The sequence below is a fragment of the Macaca thibetana genome, chromosome 14 (assembly GCF_024542745.1).
Source record: "Macaca thibetana thibetana isolate TM-01 chromosome 14, ASM2454274v1, whole genome shotgun sequence".
NCBI classification, from domain to species: Eukaryota; Metazoa; Chordata; class Mammalia; order Primates; family Cercopithecidae; genus Macaca; species Macaca thibetana.
This window is the reverse complement of record NC_065591.1, coordinates 87,078,850-87,098,059: the sequence shown is the minus strand read 5'-3', so window position 1 is coordinate 87,098,059 and position 19,210 is coordinate 87,078,850. Positions and strand designations below refer to the sequence as shown.

The following is a 19,210-nucleotide window of genomic DNA, read 5'->3' as shown; positions in this document are numbered from 1 at the left end:
TGTAATGAAATTTTAAAAGTAGAAATGAATGTGAGGCAAGAAATTAGAGATAGTGAGTGTTGGCTGTCCTTACAGGTTTAATGATAATCCTGCAAAGATTAGTGAAGGCATTGTAAATTTTAACAATCCTTTTGCAAAGCTCTTTGGCAGTATTATTGAAAGTCATAAAAATATTAATACTCTTTGTTCTAAAAATCCCATTAGGAAATGTTTCTAAAATAAGAACAAAACTATAGTATGAAGATGCTGCTTATAGAAGCAAATAAACAAAACAAATTTAGAATATGAATAATGGTATAAGAAAGGAGTAGTTATATATATCCATTGATATACAGGAGAGGCCTTGCTTAAAAATTAATATGACACTGTGGCCTCATGAAAAATGAACCTGTCAAAATGTCTGAAAATCAGAAAAATATAGGTATATGTGGTTATAACTATATAATTGCTTGCTTATAAAAAATAAAAGAAAATATGTAGAAGAGTGGTAGAATTTTTTTCAGTCTATATTGCAACCATTTAGTATATTTTGTGGCTACAAGGTTAGGTGCATACAGATGTAAAGCAAGTATATTTTTCTGGTGTACATTCTTTTATTATTAATTAATGACCCTCTTCATTTACATTATTGCAGATTGTAATAATGATATTTTTGTCTTAAGGTCACTTTTTAAATTTTATTTTTTAATTAACAAATAATTGTACATATCCATTGGGTACACAGTGATATTCTGATAATATATAATGTACAATGATCAGATTAATTAGAATACCCATATCTCAAACATTTATTATTTCTTTGTTTTGAGAATATTCAATATCCTCCTCCTAGCTATTTGAAACTGTATGTTATTGTTAACTATAGTCATCCTACAGTGGTATAGAACACTAGAATTTATTCTTTCTATCTAGCTGTAATTTTGTTCTTTAACAGATCTTTCCCTATCTCCCCCCACCATAGGATGATAGAATTTGACTGATTTTTTCTTTTCCCTGAGCTTTTGGTAATATATTAAATTGTATATGGTGTGTAGTTAAATAGTGGGGAGTAAAGCAAAATAAAGCAGTTTTTTTGTTTGTTTGTTTTGTTTTGGTTTAGCCATTAAGTAAGCCAAATGAAAGTTCTAGATTTGGAAGGAGAGAAAAAGAGGGATGAGATTCCCCCTCACACACACCTCTCTCACACACACACACAGAGTGAGAGAGAGAGAGAAAGGGAGAGAAAATGAACACCGATGGGAAAGAATGCCTGATGGATTAATTGGTGGAATTCACTCTTGGACAAAGTGGAGGAATTACTGATTTTAATGACTTCATTTGTGATCCCATCATTCAGCTGGAGGGTCAAGTGAAATATGAAAAAGTGCTTGGAAATTTTAAAAATTCTTATTCAAATGTGATGTATTATTCTACAATTTCTGTCATCTGCTGCAGGCTCTTTCTCCATTAGAAGGTATCTAAAGGATAACTGAAACTTGACTTGTTGAATTGGGGTTTTTCGTGATTTTGTGAGATGAAGTTTCCAATACACCTTAAAATGAATGGTTTTGTTCAATAATCTTTAAAGTCCTATCAAGCTCCAGTGTTCTTTGATTCTCTGAAAGTATTTCATTAAAATAGCATACTGTATAAAAAATACTTTGGAAGCAGAAGATCTATTATATAATAAGGGATTTAGAAGACACTACAATGTAATTACATTGTTAGGTATGATAGTTTTAATGGAGCATTGGCCAAAATCATATTTTTAACATGTGAAACATTTTTTAAAGAGAGTTTTAAGTTTTGTTACTCTAAATGGATATATGAAAATTGGTAGATTTTCATTGAAATTGCTTTGTAGCATTCTAGAATTTTTATATTTGCTCTGATTTGCTTTCTCATTTCAGAAACTTGTCAAAACTGGAGAAAATAATTGGTCTCTGCCTGAACTGGTACATGCTGTGGTCCTCCTGGCACATTATCATGCTTTGGCAAGCTTTGTTTTTGGTAGTGGTATCAATCCAGAGAGAGATCCAGAAATCTCCAATGGATTCACGCTAATATCAGTCAACAATTTCTGCGTTTGTGATCTTGCTAATGACAACAACATAGAGAATGCATCTCTTTCAGGCGGCAACTTTGGGGTTAGTTTTCTTAGCTATTTTTCTTTACTTTTTTGCTTTGAACTTCTAATATTAAAAATATCTAGAGAGAATTTTTCTCCAATTAGATAGGATATTATATACTTAAAATATTTTTGCATAATTTTTATTACTGTAAAAATTTGGTACCTGAAGTTCTGATTTATTTTAAAGAGGCTTTTAAAGCAAATTCATATTACTGCAAATCATGAAGACTCAACAGTGATGCATTCTAGTGATCATAGGCTTTTAATGTTACACCCTTTGGACAGTAGATCCCAAAACAATATACTTGTATGTATAAGATGCTGGAACAACCAATGGAAAACATATCGGACAGCAAAAAGCAAAAAAATTGTGTTCCCTCATTTTTTAAGCTAAACCGTAATATTTAATGTATACCAAATGCTGGAATTCTAGATTTTATACACACACACAAACACACACACACACACATATATACTTAGAAACTTTTATATTTATAACTGAAAAAAATCATACTTCTGAAAATGTTGGAATCTGTCATGATTTCCTCTGAAATTCGTGAAAAACCGACTTAAAAACTTCATAACTGTGCCTGTGCCACTGTACATAGTAAGGTGACATTGGGAGATGGAGATATTTACTAGAACACGTTTAGTATGAATAGCACCCAACATTATCTTATCTGGTTCCAGATTGTGGATTCTCTAAGTGAGCTAGAGGCCTTAATGGAAAGGATGAAAAGACTTCAAGAAGAAAGGGAAGATGAAGAGGCATCTCAGGAAGAAATGAGCACTCGTTTTGAAAAGGAGAAGAAAGAAAGTCTTTTTGTGGTCTCTGGAGATACTTTTCATTCATTTCCTCATTCAGGTGCTTTTTTGTACTTTTTGCCTTTTAGTTGTTCTTAGAACCCTGACAGAGCAACTTCAGTGTTTTCCATATGGATATGTAAAAATGATTCTGCTATCCTCTTTCTCTTATTTAGTTCTCCTCTTCTATCTTACCGTCATGCTATTGCTTTCCCTCAGGCTGGTTCATCCTTGCATGTATTTCAGATTGAGTTGAGAGGACCTTTCAGCTTTGTAGCTCATACTCTATCCTGGATAAAATGTTTCTTAAAGCAGATCAGTTGCTTGTAAAGTTAGATAGGCATATTTAATTTATCCTACTTTTGTGATTTTTTAAAATGATAAGTGAAATATTATTTCAATAGTTAAAATTTTTTTAAAAACTTTGCCTTTTTTGTGGGTGGGGTGTGTGGGAAGATTATTCTCACACTGCTGCTTTTCCAGATTAGTTCTAAAATTACACTGCACTTGCATTTACATTTCTTTGGAATTCTATAAAAATGTATTATTTAGGTCATTTTCTTTGATTGAATTTGGAGGAATTCATCCTGTGTAAAAGCTGAGATTCTTTGCTGTAGTCTTGAAAACAGTTTATCTAACACTCGAAGAGCCTGAAATAGGAGGGAAACTCTTCAATTACAACTAAAAAGATATTGAGCACCACATAGTAAATGCTATTAAAATAGCATAGACTCAATACAAAGCTTAAACCCTTTAAAAGTAATCCATCTGCATAACTTTTTTTTTTTTTTTTTTTTTTTTTTTGAGACTGAGTCTCGCTCTTTCACCCAAGCTGGAGTTCGGTGGCGTTATCTTGGTTCACTGCAACCTCTGCCTCCAGGGTTCAAGCAGTTCTCTTGCCTCAGCCTCCTGAGTAGCTGGGATCACACATAACATAACATATTTTTAAAAAATAGAGTTCTGTTGATCTAAAAGAGACCTTCAAAACTACTGCCTGTCTTAAAACTCATCAATCTCGTAAATTTTGAGAATTGTTTCAGCCGTAACTTGTTAAACATAAAATATTGATCAGTAGTTCTGTTTTACCAGGAAGAACAAGAACCCTTTCTATCATTTCTCCTGATGATCTTTTTTATGAAAAATTGTATCTACCAAATTGAGTAACCATTTTAATCCTTTCAATTAATTTAATCCATTAAAGATTACTGTCACTAAAATCAGAGCCTGTAGTCAGCAGGAAATCCCAAACAGAGAAACCTGGTGTTTGGGCTATTGGTTTAATATTCAGTCTGCAAACACTTATTGAGTACCCCATAGAGTTTCAGCATGATGTTAGGTACTAAGGTTTTAAGGCTAAATAAGATGTGATTCCTGCTCTCAGGGCACTCTCATTCTAGCAGCAAAAAAATAATTGTAACGCATAGCAGAATGTGAAAGATACAAGCCTAGAAGAGGGCACTGAACCCAGTCTTGATAGGCAAACGGTGTTGGCAGAAAAGGAACCTAGAGGAAGAATGCCTGCAACCCTTGGCTCTAGAATAAGTCTTAACACAGTTGAGTGTGAGGAAGTCAGGTAATGACTGAGGGGCACAGGAGGACCTGGTAAACGGCATCCAGGCCCGAGCAAAGCCACGATGGTAAGGAAACAGGATGCTGGGTCCAGGAACAAGTGGTTCTTTGTTGTTAGGACGTACATCATGAAACAGGTAGTGTAAAGAGAAATCTGGTTAGGTAGGTAGAGGCCCTACTGTAAGGATCTTGCTAACCTTAAGAAATATGTAACCTACCATATTTTGGACATTTTGAGTAGAGATGTCTATAAAACAACCAGTCTGGAAATGTCTTGCACAGTGCTTCTCAAACTTCAGTGTTCGTGAGTCACTTGGGGAATCTTGTTGAGATGCGGAAGTTGAATCAGTGAGTTTAGGGTAGGGCCTGATAGGCCACATTTCTATCAAGCCTCCAAGTAATGCCAGTGCTGCTGGTATGCAAACCACTCTTGGAATACGAAGTGTAGAAGAGATGGGAAATCAGGAGAGGACTTTAAGGTCAAGGTAAAATTTTAGAAGTTACCAGCATATAACTGGGAGCAGAAATTAAAAGTTGGTTATAAAATTCATCCAGCGAGAACAAGTGAGGGTGAAGGAAAATAATGAATATATGATGAACCTTCTAGGTAAACTGATGTCTAAAAATGTAAACATTTTTATTAAAGTTAGTAGTATCTGTGTTTTCAGAAATTAATTTTTAAGAGCTTCATTAAGTAACTAAAGCTTGAAAAATGTCAATGTTTTATTTCTCTTAGGTCTTTTGAAATATTAAAAATATACTTTGGATTTCAGTCTCTACCTTCTTGGAACTTTAAGCCGGGACTACAGCCTTCAAAAGTGAATTTTAACTAGCAAGTCTTGGACCTTAGCCAAAAATTATGTTCTAATTTTAATAGAAGAGGCTATTTTAAGGAAATAATGTCAATATACATACATACACCCCTCCACATACATATATTTTTATATATCTACACACACACATATATATAAATACATATTTTACTCTTAATCATTGCCAGTACCAAATTTGCTGACTGCACAAAGAAAATATAGAAAAAAGACTCAGTACAATAGCTAATTGAGTCATTTGTGTAGACTTACCATGTTTTAAAATAGAAATAAAAAGGTTTTTGGTTTGTTTGTTTTTTTTGGTATAAAAAAAGTCTTGGTTTGACCAGTGTTATAAAGTATTCCAGATTCTATGTAAGGATTCTAAGAATAGTTTTTCAAGTCTTTTGAAGAAAATAAATGTTTAAAGTATTCTACAGGTGTCATATTCTGTAGCTTGGTAACAGGGTTAACTAGCTTTTACTGTTTTTTGTTTTTTCCTTTAGGCATACCATTACTGCAACAGAACGTTTCCTGTATTATGTCAGTAACTACTTCTTAGGGGCAGAATAATGCAGATAATGAACAAAATACTATTTCTTTTGAGTACAGACTTTGAAATATTTGTTTAGATAGAATTAAAACTAGAGTTTTAGATTTTTTTTTTTTTTTTTTTTTTTTTTTTTTTTTTTTTTTTTGACGCGGAGTCTTGCTCTGTGCCCCAGGCTGGAGTGCAGTGGCGCGATCTCGGCTCACTGCAAGCTCCGCTCCCCCGGGTTCACGCCATTCTCCTGCCTCAGCCTCCCGAGTAGCTGGGACTACAGGCGCCCGCCACCTCGCCCGGCTAATTTTCTTGTATTTTTAGTAGAGACGGGGTTTCACCGTGTTAGCCAGGATGGTCTCGATCTCCTGACCTCATGATCCGCCCGTCTCGGCCTCCCAAAGTGCTGGGATTACAGGCTTGAGCCACCGCGCCCGGCCTAGAGTTTTAGATTTAATAAACAGAATGCTAATTTTAACGTCTTAAGATAAATTTAGGAAAAAAGTATTTGTGGATTGAGGGACCTTTGTACATTTCTTTCTGTGAATAAAAAATGTCTAGGAAACAGGTGTTAATTGACTCCTAAGTTAAAAATTAATGCATAGAGATTTTTCCTAGGATCACTTCTCTTATTTGGCTGACTACTTACTTTTTACTTACTTTTTACTGTTTATTTTAAAATGTTTAAAAGTCATATAACTTGAAAATGTGTATCAGCAAAACAAAAACTAAAGAGCCAACTATGTAATGGTCAACTCCAGTATCAATATTTGCCCAATGAAACTACTTGGTTGTGCAGTGTCAAAGGAAGAATCGCTTCTAGAGAGACACTGTTTTATAGAGTTTAGTTATTACTTACTATTTTTGGCTTTATTTTACTTTGCAACCCATAAACTTTGCACCCTATAAAACTACTTTTCATAGCAGCCTCAGTGATTGCTACTACATTTTATAATTTTTGCTTCATTCATATTATTATGTAATGAACTGAATTAAGGAAAGTATAAGCTGGTTTGTAAATGTTAAGAGATAATTCATTGAAAATGCCATTTAAAAAGTATTTCTGTTGACCTGAATAGAGTGCTGGAGCACAAGGAGAAAATAAAGTAGTTATGGGATCAGGCTGGGAATAAGCCTGAAAATTCTCTTCACAGGACTGAAAAATCACTTAAAAACTTCAGATCAATTTAAGCATTTAATTTTAGAAGTTTTTCACATCATCTTATACTTAAACATCTATGCATTGTATTTCTTACTGACACAGTACTGACCATGGTATTAGTAAGATACAGTTCATTTATTTCTTAAATGGATATTTCTTTCTGTATTAATGGAACAAAAAATAGATATTAAGTGTGTAGTATAGTACTTGTGTATGGTAGGTACTCAATAAAGACCATCTCTTTTCTTTATATGTAATAAAGAAGTTTGGTAAGAATTTTTATAAGATTTATCCGAAATTGGGTAGCCAGAGCACTTAATCCTTCCTGCCATTATCAAGCACCCAGTTAGTCCACAGCAGTGACCTAAAGACAGCTGAAAACTTGTGAGAAAAGAATACTTAGTGTCAGGATTTTCATGCAATAGCAAAGATTAAAGATAATGAAGTGTTACTACCAGGCCTTTCTTTTGGAAGAATTAACATAATTATACTTGTTTTTTAAGTCTCTCAAAAATTTTCACAGTTAAGAATTATAGTTTGTCTTTTATTATGCCATAATACTGTTTTACTATTATTTATGAAATATGATATTTAATACTAAAATACTTATAATGAAAATATTGTTCCTTTCAGGGAAATAGCTAGGTTGTTCTTTTATTTTGAGAAATATATGTTCATTTTCTAGACTAGAAGCTAGTAAATGAAACTTGTTCATCCCCTTTTAATGGTTAAAACCAGAAAAAATAATAAAGACAGACCAACCTAAAATAAGAAGTGAGATAGAATTATTTTTGCATAAATTAATATGCATTGGATATTTAAACTTTTTCAGTGGCAAATTGTTAATGTCATCAAGTATGCAGAAATCAGTTTTCTTAAAATATTATTATTGCCTTGCTATCTTCCTGAATGCCACTTTGGTAATATTCTAGTCACAGTCTCATTAGGACATTGTTTAGTCCATATGTTGCATACTTTTGTTTTCATATGCATAGAAAAGTGCACATATCTTAGGCATAAAGCTCACTGAATGTTCACAAACTCAGCCCCCCTATTTAGCACTCAAGTGTATTAAGATAATGATAACGGCATCCAAAAGTCTGCTCACCTCCCCACTGAGTGATCCTTCTCCCTATGTGCTTTTTTGCAAACTAAATATAAACTATATTGAACTAATTTTTATTGTGAATACACCCAGGTAAAACACCATGTAATTTTAACAAAGTTTATCTTAAACTCAGAGTGGTCTTTCACCTTCATCTCTTCTTCTTCCTCTCATCCCACTTCATCCCCTGGAGAGATAAAAACAAAACAAAACAAAAAATGGTTAAGCTGCACTTCGGGAGGCCAAGGTGGGTGGATCACGAGGTCAGGAGTTTGAGACCAGCCTGGCCAACATGGCAAAACCCTGTCTGTACTGAAAATACAAAAAATTAGCTGAGCATGGTGGCACACACCTGTAGTTCCAGCTACTCAGGAGGCTGAGGCAGAAGAATCACTTGAACCCAGGAGGCAGAGAGGTTGCAGTGAGCCGAGATCACACCACTGCACTCCAACCTGGGTGACAGAGTGAGACTCTGTCTCAAAAAAAAAAAAAAAAAAAAGGTTAAGCTTTATGCTTACAGGCCTGTGCTATCTTCCATTCCTAAATTAGTAAAACTAGCATATTGATCCTTTGCTACTACTGTTTAGATAGTTTAGTCAGTTTACCTGGAAAACTAGTTAAATGGTAAGATTGCCGGTATTTGGTAATGAAATTATATTTAAAGCTTTAGCAGTAGATATTTTATATAAATTTAAGTCACGGAGTCAATGTTTTCACTTTAGAAATTCATGGAAATGCTAAAAAGTGGAAGAAAATGGAGTTCCGTTTTATTGTCTTAACCATGTACAGTATCCTTAACACTAGATTGTTCATTATTGTCCTTAGATTTTGAGGATGACATGATTATAACATCTGATGTCTCTCGATACATTGAAGACCCTGGTTTTGGTTATGAAGACTTTGCGAGACGAGGAGAAGAGCATTTGCCAACATTCCGAGCTCAGGTATAATATGTCATTAATTCAGAGAAACGAGAAAATACTGTCATTTTAACTGTTAAGTGTTGAAATTTTTTAAATTGGCATCTAAAGAATTTTTGATAGGATCTATAAATCTTTGTATCTAACCTAGTTTCAGCCTAGTCTAATTGGAGTTCCCAATAGATGTATAATTATTTCAACGTTTTTCTCCCTAAGAAGAGAAAAGGAAACAGTCTGCTTTATTCAGTTACTTCTGTTATTACATGGTATTTGCATAATGTTTATACCATTTTTTTGGAAGGGAACAGAGAGGAAAACAAGTGACATCACTTTTTCTTGGAATAAAATCATACACCAGTAGTCATGGGCTTACGGGCTACTCTAATCTTAACCCCTAGGAAATAGCCACAGCAGTGATGTGACTCCTAAAGAGGGTATGAGATTGAATTATGACAAACTCCTTCATGGTTATTTTAGATGATCTGTTAACTGTCCATGTCACTGGGTAGGTTTGTTCACGTAGGAATATTCCAAGATCTCCTGGGGCCCTTCCAGATAAGGGGATAGTGTGCATAGTACCTGAGTGTAGGAGATGACCAGAGTTCATCTCTAACATGGCAAATCCCATACCCTTTGAAGAAACATCCAGACACTCTGATCTACTAACTGATGTGAAGGGTTCTTGGTAAAGCCTTAGTAAAGCTACAAACCTAGAACTAAATTAGAAATAGCCTCACTTACTTGCTTCATTAGTTATATTTAATAAATACATAGAATTTACATGGAAAATGCCCACTTTGTAATTAAATACATTTTATTCTTTTAGGACTATACCTGGGAAAATCATGGGTTCTCCCTGGTGAACAGACTTTATTCTGACATTGGACATCTTCTTGATGAAAAGTTTCGGATGGTCTACAATCTCACATATAACACTATGGCCACCCATGAGGATGTTGACACAACCATGCTGCGCAGAGCTTTATTTAACTACGTTCACTGTATGTTTGGAATCAGGTATGTTCATTGTAGAGACAGTTTTATACATTTCTAAGTGAAAATTCAAGCATAAGTCTTATTTTTGTCCTGTTTGGGGGTATATGACTCTGGGAAAAAAATATTACATGTAGACTTCTGATTTTAAAAATTAATTTCATTTTATGGAGAAGCATTTTTCTTTAAGTGTCATGAATCTTAACATTGATGCACATATAAATACAGTGGTAAAAATTTACTAAGGAGGGAAAAAAGCATCAGTAATCATTGGGGATAGGATAGAATTAGACCAAATCTGAGAATCCTTCCTGGAAGAATAGGTGAGTTTTAAAAAAACAGTTGTCGTGTCCCTTTAGATCACTATAATAAATTCTGGTTTGTTTAGTTAATTTGGTCTTTTTAAAACTTATTTTTTAAGGAATGGCAATTACGGTATAAACAAAACTATAGTAGATTGTGCCTTCGTAAGCTTACATAACGTCACATAACACTGAAATTAAATATATCGGCCCATATAAATTAATGACCTTTAAATTTAGAAAATTGGCATTGAGAGGACAGTAAGTAAATGAGATTGAATAGTCTAATCAAGAAAGCACTTTTTGAAGAATGTGCCTTTTTGACTTGCGGTTTGAGGCTTTCATGGAAATAGATTAGCAGACAAAAAATTTCCAGTTACAAATTATTCAACTTGACTATATATCTGATATATATCAGAAAGACTTTATGGTAATTAGAATTTAATCTGTTAAGCAAAGTATTTTCCATAATTTTAGCTAAAGAACCCCAAAATTTACTGATAAATCAACTAATAACATGATATTCCATGTAATAGATTATGGTTGTATGTAATAACTGAGCTATTTGTCCATTTACCATGCTAGACAATGTTATCAAAGAATCAACACATTTTAAAACACTTATATATCATATCTACCTACCTAAGAAAAATAAACACTAATAGAACTCAATTTAAATGCCATAAATATGTATTGGATACAAGGCAACAAATGTAGTGAGTATATTTATCTGTTGGATGCTACAAAATAAAGCTTACATAAATGCATCGAGATACTCTTTTTATTAAACTAAGCATTATATGGGTTAAAAATTAAATGAAAATATAACAGAGAAATTCCACAAGCTCCCAATACCACATTTACCTACCTATCTGCATCTGTGCCCATTTACTCTGCTGTCATTACTGTCTATGTTCCTATCCACTTATGCACAAAATCCCATTTCTCATTTTCTAAAGATCTCAATTCTAGCAATACTCCCTTCTCTCTCCAGCATAATCAGCTTTACTCTCTTTATTGGACCTTTCCCGTCAGCATAGAAACACACTTAATTTCTCCCATCTTTAAAGAAAATTTCAGTTTCACCTTTCATTTCCCTCTGGCTACTGCCTCATTTTTCTGCTTTCGTGCAAAGCAAATCTCTGACAAAATTGTGTATATTTACTGTCACTATTTTCTTATCTCCAATTCTCTCTTGAACCTATTCACAGTATCAGGCTTTTGTCCCTATCAACCGACAAAACTGTTCTTACTGAGGTTGCTAGTGACGTCCATATAGCTACTTCCAGTGGTCGGTTCCCAGTTATCTTATTTGACTATTTGGCAGCATGGGACTCCGTGATTACTTCCTCTTCCCTGAAACACTTGACTCCTACCTCAAGTCCTTTACACTTGCTTCTTTACCACCATCTGGTATTGTTCAAATATCAACCTTTCAGAGAAGCCTTCCTGCCCACCCTATTTAAAATAACAACTCCTCTCCTCCCAGACCAAGCTCCATTTCCTCTCCATGGCAGTTATCATCTGACTAAGTTTATCTTTTTAATTTTTTTTCCTTTTTACTTCAACAAAATTTAAGCTCCATGAGACCAAGGATTTTTGTCTATTTTGTTCACTAGTATATCACTACTACTGAGTACCCATGGCACATAATGGGTACTCAGTAAACATTTGTTGATTCAATTAATTAACGAGCTTTTAGTATTTAATTACTAGACAATAAATGTCCTTAGTATAGCTTTGGAAATTAAATATTTGGATTTTGTCATTATAAAGCTATTGTTGTGTTGCTCATAGGTATGATGACTATGATTATGGAGAAGTTAATCAATTACTTGAAAGAAGCCTGAAGGTTTACATTAAAACAGTGACCTGCTATCCTGAGAGGACTACAAAACGCATGTATGATAGTTACTGGCGGCAGTTCAAACACTCAGAAAAGGTAAGCGTTTCAATGTTAAGCATTATACCAAGGACAGTTCTTCAGTATAAGAAGTAATAGTTATGAAAAAATAACACATGAAAGTATTAATAAATTATTGCCATTGACATGGAAGTGGCATCATCTAGCTATCTGGGGTTTTTTTGTTTGTTTTTTTGAGATGAGCCTCACTCTTGCCCAGGCTGGAGAGCAGTGGTACAATATCGGCTCACTGCAACCTCCACCTCCCAGGTTCAAGTAATTCTTCTGCCTCACCCTCCCGAGTAGCTGAGATTACAGGTGCCCGCCACCACGCCTGGCTAATTTTTGTATTTTTGGTAGAGACGGGGTTTCACCATGTTAGCCAGACTGGTCTCAAAGTCCTGACCTCAGGTGATCCACCCACCTTGGCCTCCCAAAGTGCTGGGATTATAGGCAGGAGCCACTGCACCCAGCCACTATCTGGGTTTTTAAAATATTTTTTTAATTCAGATTTATTGAATAGTAACCCAATTATGGTTATATGCTGTGTTCAACATAGTGTATAAAATAAAAGTTTATCATGGGCCTTTGAAATACGAGATCTAAGCATTGATATCTTCAAAGTACATTTGGAAAACTGTCTGCAGTCCTAACTGTTAATAAAAATCAGACGTACTGAAATGTTGTGTTAGGTGTAATTGTGTTTTGGCCGAGAAGGCACATCCATTTCGAGATTTTTTTAACCACTAGAATTAACCTATTAAGACAATGGTTTCTGCTGAGCACGGTGGCTCACACCTGTAATCCCAGCACTTTGGGAGGCCGAGGCAGGTGGATCACTTGAGGTCAGGAGTTCGAGACCAGCCAGGCCAACATATAGTGAAACCCCTTTTCTACTAAAAAATACAAAAATTTAGCTGGGCATGGTTGCACATGCCTGTAGTCTCAGCTACTTGGGAATCTGAGGCAGGAGAATCGCTTGAACCCAGGAGGCGGAGGTTGCAGTGAGCTGAGATCACTCCACTGCACTCCAGCCTGGGCAACAGAGCAAGACACCATCTCTCAAAAAAAAAGACGATAGATTTTTCCCAAACTTGGTAATTTAGTGTTTTGACAATATAATTCAGGACTTTTGTGCCAAATATACTGTTACATAAAAATATTTATTTGAAAGAAATATATAGGAAACATTAAATTAGAAAACCTAATAAATGTTAAAGCTTTTCACAGGATAAGCATAAACTGTCAAAAAAAAATGAAGGCTTATTTTTAGCCATGTAAAATTTTATAACTAGAAATAAATATAATTTGTAGGAAAATTATAATTTATAAAAATTAGTTTTATTTTATAACCCAAAAGATTGACTTTACAAGAATAACAACTTTAATAAAGCTATCAGAATTTTTTAGATTTTATGGGTTATTTTTACTGCTCGCAGAGCCATTTTTTATAGACACAGGTTTGAGTGTTGCATCCTGAACATGGATAAATATGCCTAGGTGTGTGTGTGTATATTGCTCATATAGACATTAAAAAACCTTTGTGAATGTCTAATAAGATATTTTAGGTGTTTATAATGGTTACTAAACTGATGACATTTTCACTTCTAGGTTCATGTCAATCTACTTTTAATGGAAGCACGAATGCAAGCTGAACTTCTCTATGCTCTTCGTGCCATAACTCGGCATTTGACCTGAAGTATCACCCAAGGAAAATGTCATACATGTGTAAAGACCTTTCACATAAGATAAATATCAGAAGCTATTTGTGATATAACATCAAAAATTATTCAGTTCTCTAATGTCAAAGTTTAGCCGTTTGTTTTTTGTTTTTGTTTTTTGCGGCTGTAATGTGCAATGATGTGTTTTATTTTCCTTGATGCTTAACATTACTAACAATTGCAAAAATAATACTGAGGAGCACTACTTTGCATTGTTTATAGTTGGAGTTTTGGATACTGATCATAAATCATGAATCTGGCTTATTAATGCTTAACTTCAGCGCTTTTGAGTTGTGTGTATGTGTATTTTTTCTCCCTCCCAACCCCGCCCTTTTTTTTAAGAATAAGGACAAGTGCTTACAATCTGCTCAAGCAATTGTTTTTCAGATGTTGGAATTCAGCAAAGAGTGACCTCTCTGGCCATTCTAAAATTTTAATGTTGTGTCCTAAATCTGGTGGAGGAAAAGCATGCGCTGTTGAACCAAGCTGCTCACTGGACACGTATTTGTGTCCCCAGGAGATTATTTGTCAGGCACTGTTTTTTTTGTTTGTTTGTTCATTTGTTGTTGTTTTACTGCTATTGGCGATAACATGAAATGTGATACAGCCATTGCCCATAATTTAATGTGAAATTAATCATGATGAATTCTATAGCATGCTACTGAAATGCCAAATTCAGCTATTTTCTTTATCTTCTAAAACAGAAGTTTCAGTTTTCCATATCATATGTATATATTATAAGTGGAATTATACACAATCCTATCACTGACAGTAATCCTCAGTCACCTTAAATAATCAGTGCTCACAGTGCTGCTTACAGTTCATTTAGTTGGCACATATAAACCTATACCCACACATGACTGACCAAAAATTTTCTTTGCACATTTTTCCTTTCTCATAGTCTTTTTCTATATTTCGTTAAGCAAAGGAAGGTTAATATGCCTATTTTTTTCCTGTTAGGCTTTTAGCAATTATTTTCCATGACTTTTGTTCTTATAATAGGTTAGACAGTTTATTATTCAAAGGTAAAAATTGTGTTTCTATGCATTAATGTGATTGAACAACAAAAACAGAGTGCAATATGTTCAAAAAATACTCAACTGAACGTTTCCCCGTCATATCACTGCAAAAGTGTCCTTTTCAACAGAGCCATAAAGAAATTTTTTTCAAATTTCTTTATTGCACAGGCTTTTTTCAGTTTTACCTTACTGGGATTGAACAATGTTCCTTTCATAATGCCAAAGCATTCCCTTCCCCAGAAAAATCTCCTTGGACAACTGGTTTAAAAAAGTTATCAAGTCATAGGGGAGGAATAAGCGGCCAAAAAGTCACATTTTTGCATTGGTTTACGTTGCTTGCTTGATTAGACTATCTTCAGAGAGCACAACATTATGTGTTTATAGCTTTAATTTGTATTATGTCAACGAACCAGTGAAGTGCCTAAAGAGATGCTTACAACTATCCAGTAGGACACAACTGCACTGCTTTTTAAACACTTTTTGGTTAGTTAAGGGTGACTTGAATTGTACACATACATGCTAATTTTTGAAAACATATCCATTTTTCACAGTAAATAATATAGATACAATTTTCTGTTAGTTCCAGCAAAGATTTCATTTTAGACTTTGTGATATAAGATTTAACTTTTCTTTTGTGAAAGAATCGTGAACTAGTGTTTCATTAAATCATTTTCCTCTTCCATTTATCATCCTCTTCTGGTACAATATATTGGGTTGCTTTCTTTTAGATTTTGTTCCAGATAGGAAAACAAATATGACTGTACACTTATTAACATAAAGTAGTTCTGCATTTTTGGATTCCAGGATCCTGTTTGAAATCTTCCATGTGAGGAAAAAATTACTAATATTTTTGAAGACAGGGTGGTTTAAAGAGATTATTCAGAGAACTTGTGCCATCTCTCTTCTGTTTTATTGCATATGCCATATGTTTTATTCAATATTACATTATGTAGATATGTAATACAAAGAAAATATTTAGGAGAATGGCAAAACACAAATGGCAACATAAATGTCCATTTGACTTCCCTAACTTTACAACTTTCAAGTTGAGGATGCTTTTATTCTTGAATTTGTTTTTTTACCAGATGCTTTCAATTAATAGCCCTATATTTTTGTGCAGGTGAACTGTATAACAGGATAAAAAATGATTTGTATGTATTGAAAGGAGGAGAAATTCTCACAGAACACCATATGAGCTTTAGACCAAAAGGGGAAACAAGGTTTAAGTAACTAAAATGGCCACTTAGTTTTTGTTTATTTTTTTCCCTGGAAATGTAAGTAGTTGGAGTCTAGGCTATGGAAATATTAGTGCCTTTAATAGATCTCTTTTCCTTGCAAAGTTTCTTTTTAGCTCAGCATTGATCTATTTCATCAATAGTCAGGAAAATAAGTTGACTTGGAACTATAAACAAAAACAAAACATTTATGAACCTCAGTGAACCAGCCTAGAAAAATTGACATCTGCAGGTGCTAAAGCACCTACTAATACGCAGCATGCACAGCATTTCAGGTTGTGAATACCATTTTACAACGAGTTTGCTGTTAATTCTCTTTATCCAATGCAAACTTGAAATTCCGATGCGGTTTTCCAGGGTGGTATTTTTTCAGAGTATTGAATTTACTATTTAGTAATTTATAGTATAGCTTTTTATATTAAAATGTAATATTTTTAAAAGAGATGTCTGGTTCAATTGGTATAATGATGTGATTATGCAATATGCTGATCTACACCTTGCACTCACATTGTGCCAAACTTAAATGTGCAAGTGTACGTGAGAAAAGCACATGTGAATGTGAATTCTTTAATTCTTTGCTTATTATGTTAAAATTAGTCTTAATAGTCCACTGATGTGTATGCTTGAATAATGTCTATTTACTTTGGAATTTCAAGATTTCCAGCTTCAATGGTAATTTGTAATTTCTCAGATCACCTCAAGAAATATTGAGATACTCCCCCATCTGAAAATAATCTGTTCTTTAACCCACCTGACTATGGGAGTAGCCAGGCTGGTGCCTCACTGGCTTCTTCAGATGAGGCTTCCTCAGGTGGATGCATGACCATTAGGGGAAAAGAGGCTTTTGAGACAGCTTATTACCTCCTTCACCTTTTTGAACTAAGTACATTGTCTCAGTCCCAGTATGAATTTGTCCCATTTGGGGTATTTTTAAAATAAAAGATGGCTAACATGGAATCTGGGGCATAGCCTTGGCCTATAATTATGGTTGTAAGCCCAAATAATGGCAGAGAAACACAGGGCTGTTTTTACAACAGAAAACTCAATATAAGTTTTATGTAGGAATCCTATAAAATTTGAACCAGGTCTCCTATTTAATTATTATAATGTCTCCTAAAGATTTTAAATGCTCCTAAATGCTAATTATTATTCCAGAGCGACTTTTTCCTTTTCCTCCTTATAAAGTTATTTTAAAATCCAAAATCTTAGTTTTCTGTGCCACAGCAAAATAAAACGATCAACAAACAAAGATCTGTACTTAAAATAGTTCACCATTTTTAGTGGAGGGAGGGTACATGCCTATTTGATGGTAAGATTCTTTTGAACTCTAAGGACAATTCCTTATGGAAAAAATAAATTACAGCGCATGTTATAAAAATGATTTGCACTGTGTTAGCAAAATAAGGTGTTTTAGGTTGTATTTTAAAGACAATTCTAAATCATTTCTCTGGAAAACAAGACCTTAAATTCTTCTCTTTAATAGGACTGCTTTTATGCAAAGAGATAGTCTTACATGGAGTAAACAGTATATAACAATAATGTTATGTAAATAGTATGTCACATTTGCTTAGTAGTACAATTCCACAGCAAACTGAAAGTTGTGGCTCCTCTGCTCAGATTGAATTTTAAGTTACCTAATATGTGTAATCAGAATCTATTCTAGGTAGCTGTCAACATAAACTGTGTTTCCCTATTATATCCCTCTGGAGACTGAGAATCAAATTAAATAGTCTTTCTTCAAAACAGTACTGTAACATGAATGTATTTATCTCAGTCAACAGAACTTATATGCCCACTGTATGTGGAGCTTATTTCAATGCTAATTTGGCTTGGTTAACAGACCTAGAATCTGCCCAGGTGAGACCTAGAACTTAAAAATAGCTGGGGTGAAATGTATAATAGAGGTAGAGGTATATGTCAAGGCAGAGCCCTATGAGGAAGGAAAAGTTTTCAAAGAATACAAGGAACATAGTGCTGAGAGCGTGGCTGCCCTCAGCATCGTACACCTAATCTAGAGAAAATATTTCCCATGTGGGAGCTCCTATCTGCATTCAGTTCACCCTTTCCTGCCTGCTTCTTCTTCCTCCAAGTGCCTCAACCTCTACATGCTTACTCCTCTCCCCTTCCCTCAGCCCATCCTGGTCTAAGCAGCTTTCACAATCCAAACCAAACATCACCAGCCACCTGCTGATAAGTCACCAGCATTTACTTTCCTGAGTTACTTTTTCTGCATTCATTGAGACTATGGATTCATCCCAACTCCTTCTAAATCCCTCAACCATCCAGCTGTACTTTGGCTAACCTTTGCCCTAGACACTCTACCAGATGTTATGCAGTATCAGTGTAAATTTTGTCACCCTATTCTGTTCTACCCTTTTCCCAGCTGCCGAAATATCTTGCTCTCCTCTACCTCATCCCCAAAGAGCCTATAAATTCAGAGTATCCAACCTTTTCATGGATTCACTCACTGTTGTTCAGTAATACAACTTCCATATTTTAAATAAATCATAAAAGATATTTGCCTTCTATCAAAGTAGGAATCTTTATATTTATACATGATACAGAAATTGAACTATTTCTATCGTTCAGAATTTAGCATATAGCAGGATTTTAAAGTGATTGAATTGCCATCCTAACTTGGATTTGCATTAGGTTATGAATACTGTTGTTAGTCCAAGCTATTTGAATGTAAAGTTAAAATTCTCCAGCAATCCAGAATGACTTGTAACCCTTAAGTGGAATGGGAAATTTCTGGCATGCAAATAGGGTGGTGTTCCAGACATTTGTTTTATTGGTGGTATGGGCCTTGAAACACATTTCTAATGGAAGGACATACGGCAAAGGGTATTTAGATGGTCCCATGGGATCACAGAAGCCCATTTGATTTATAATATAATAAAATAACACAAAATTGGGTACATAAGGGTTTAACCAGGCTTTCCTGGGTTAGACTAAGCCTCTAACAGCTCTGTTGCTATCCTATTCTTATGGGAGGAAAAAAATATTCTATGGGATGA

At 34.4% G+C, this 19,210-nt stretch overlaps 2 protein-coding genes across 6 annotated transcripts in view; both read left to right on the top strand.

Annotated features, from left to right (window-relative positions):
* The window catches only part of SESN3 (sestrin 3), a 62,616-nt gene extending 45,482 nt beyond the window's left edge, over positions 1-17,134 (top strand). For all 4 annotated transcript variants that reach the window (XM_050758035.1, XM_050758036.1, XM_050758038.1 and 1 more), the window contains 6 exons: positions 1,890-2,126; positions 2,801-2,975; positions 8,926-9,044; positions 9,847-10,037; positions 12,113-12,257; positions 13,830-17,134. In XM_050758035.1, coding sequence (XP_050613992.1) covers positions 1,890-2,126; positions 2,801-2,975; positions 8,926-9,044; positions 9,847-10,037; positions 12,113-12,257; positions 13,830-13,916 — 954 coding nt within the window. In that variant the 3' untranslated portion in view covers positions 13,917-17,134. The remainder of the gene's footprint in view (positions 1-1,889; positions 2,127-2,800; positions 2,976-8,925; positions 9,045-9,846; positions 10,038-12,112; positions 12,258-13,829) is intronic.
* CWC15 (CWC15 spliceosome associated protein homolog) overlaps positions 1-19,210 on the top strand; it is a 408,388-nt gene that overhangs the window by 153,368 nt on the left and 235,810 nt on the right. The gene's annotated exons all lie outside the window — the stretch shown is intronic.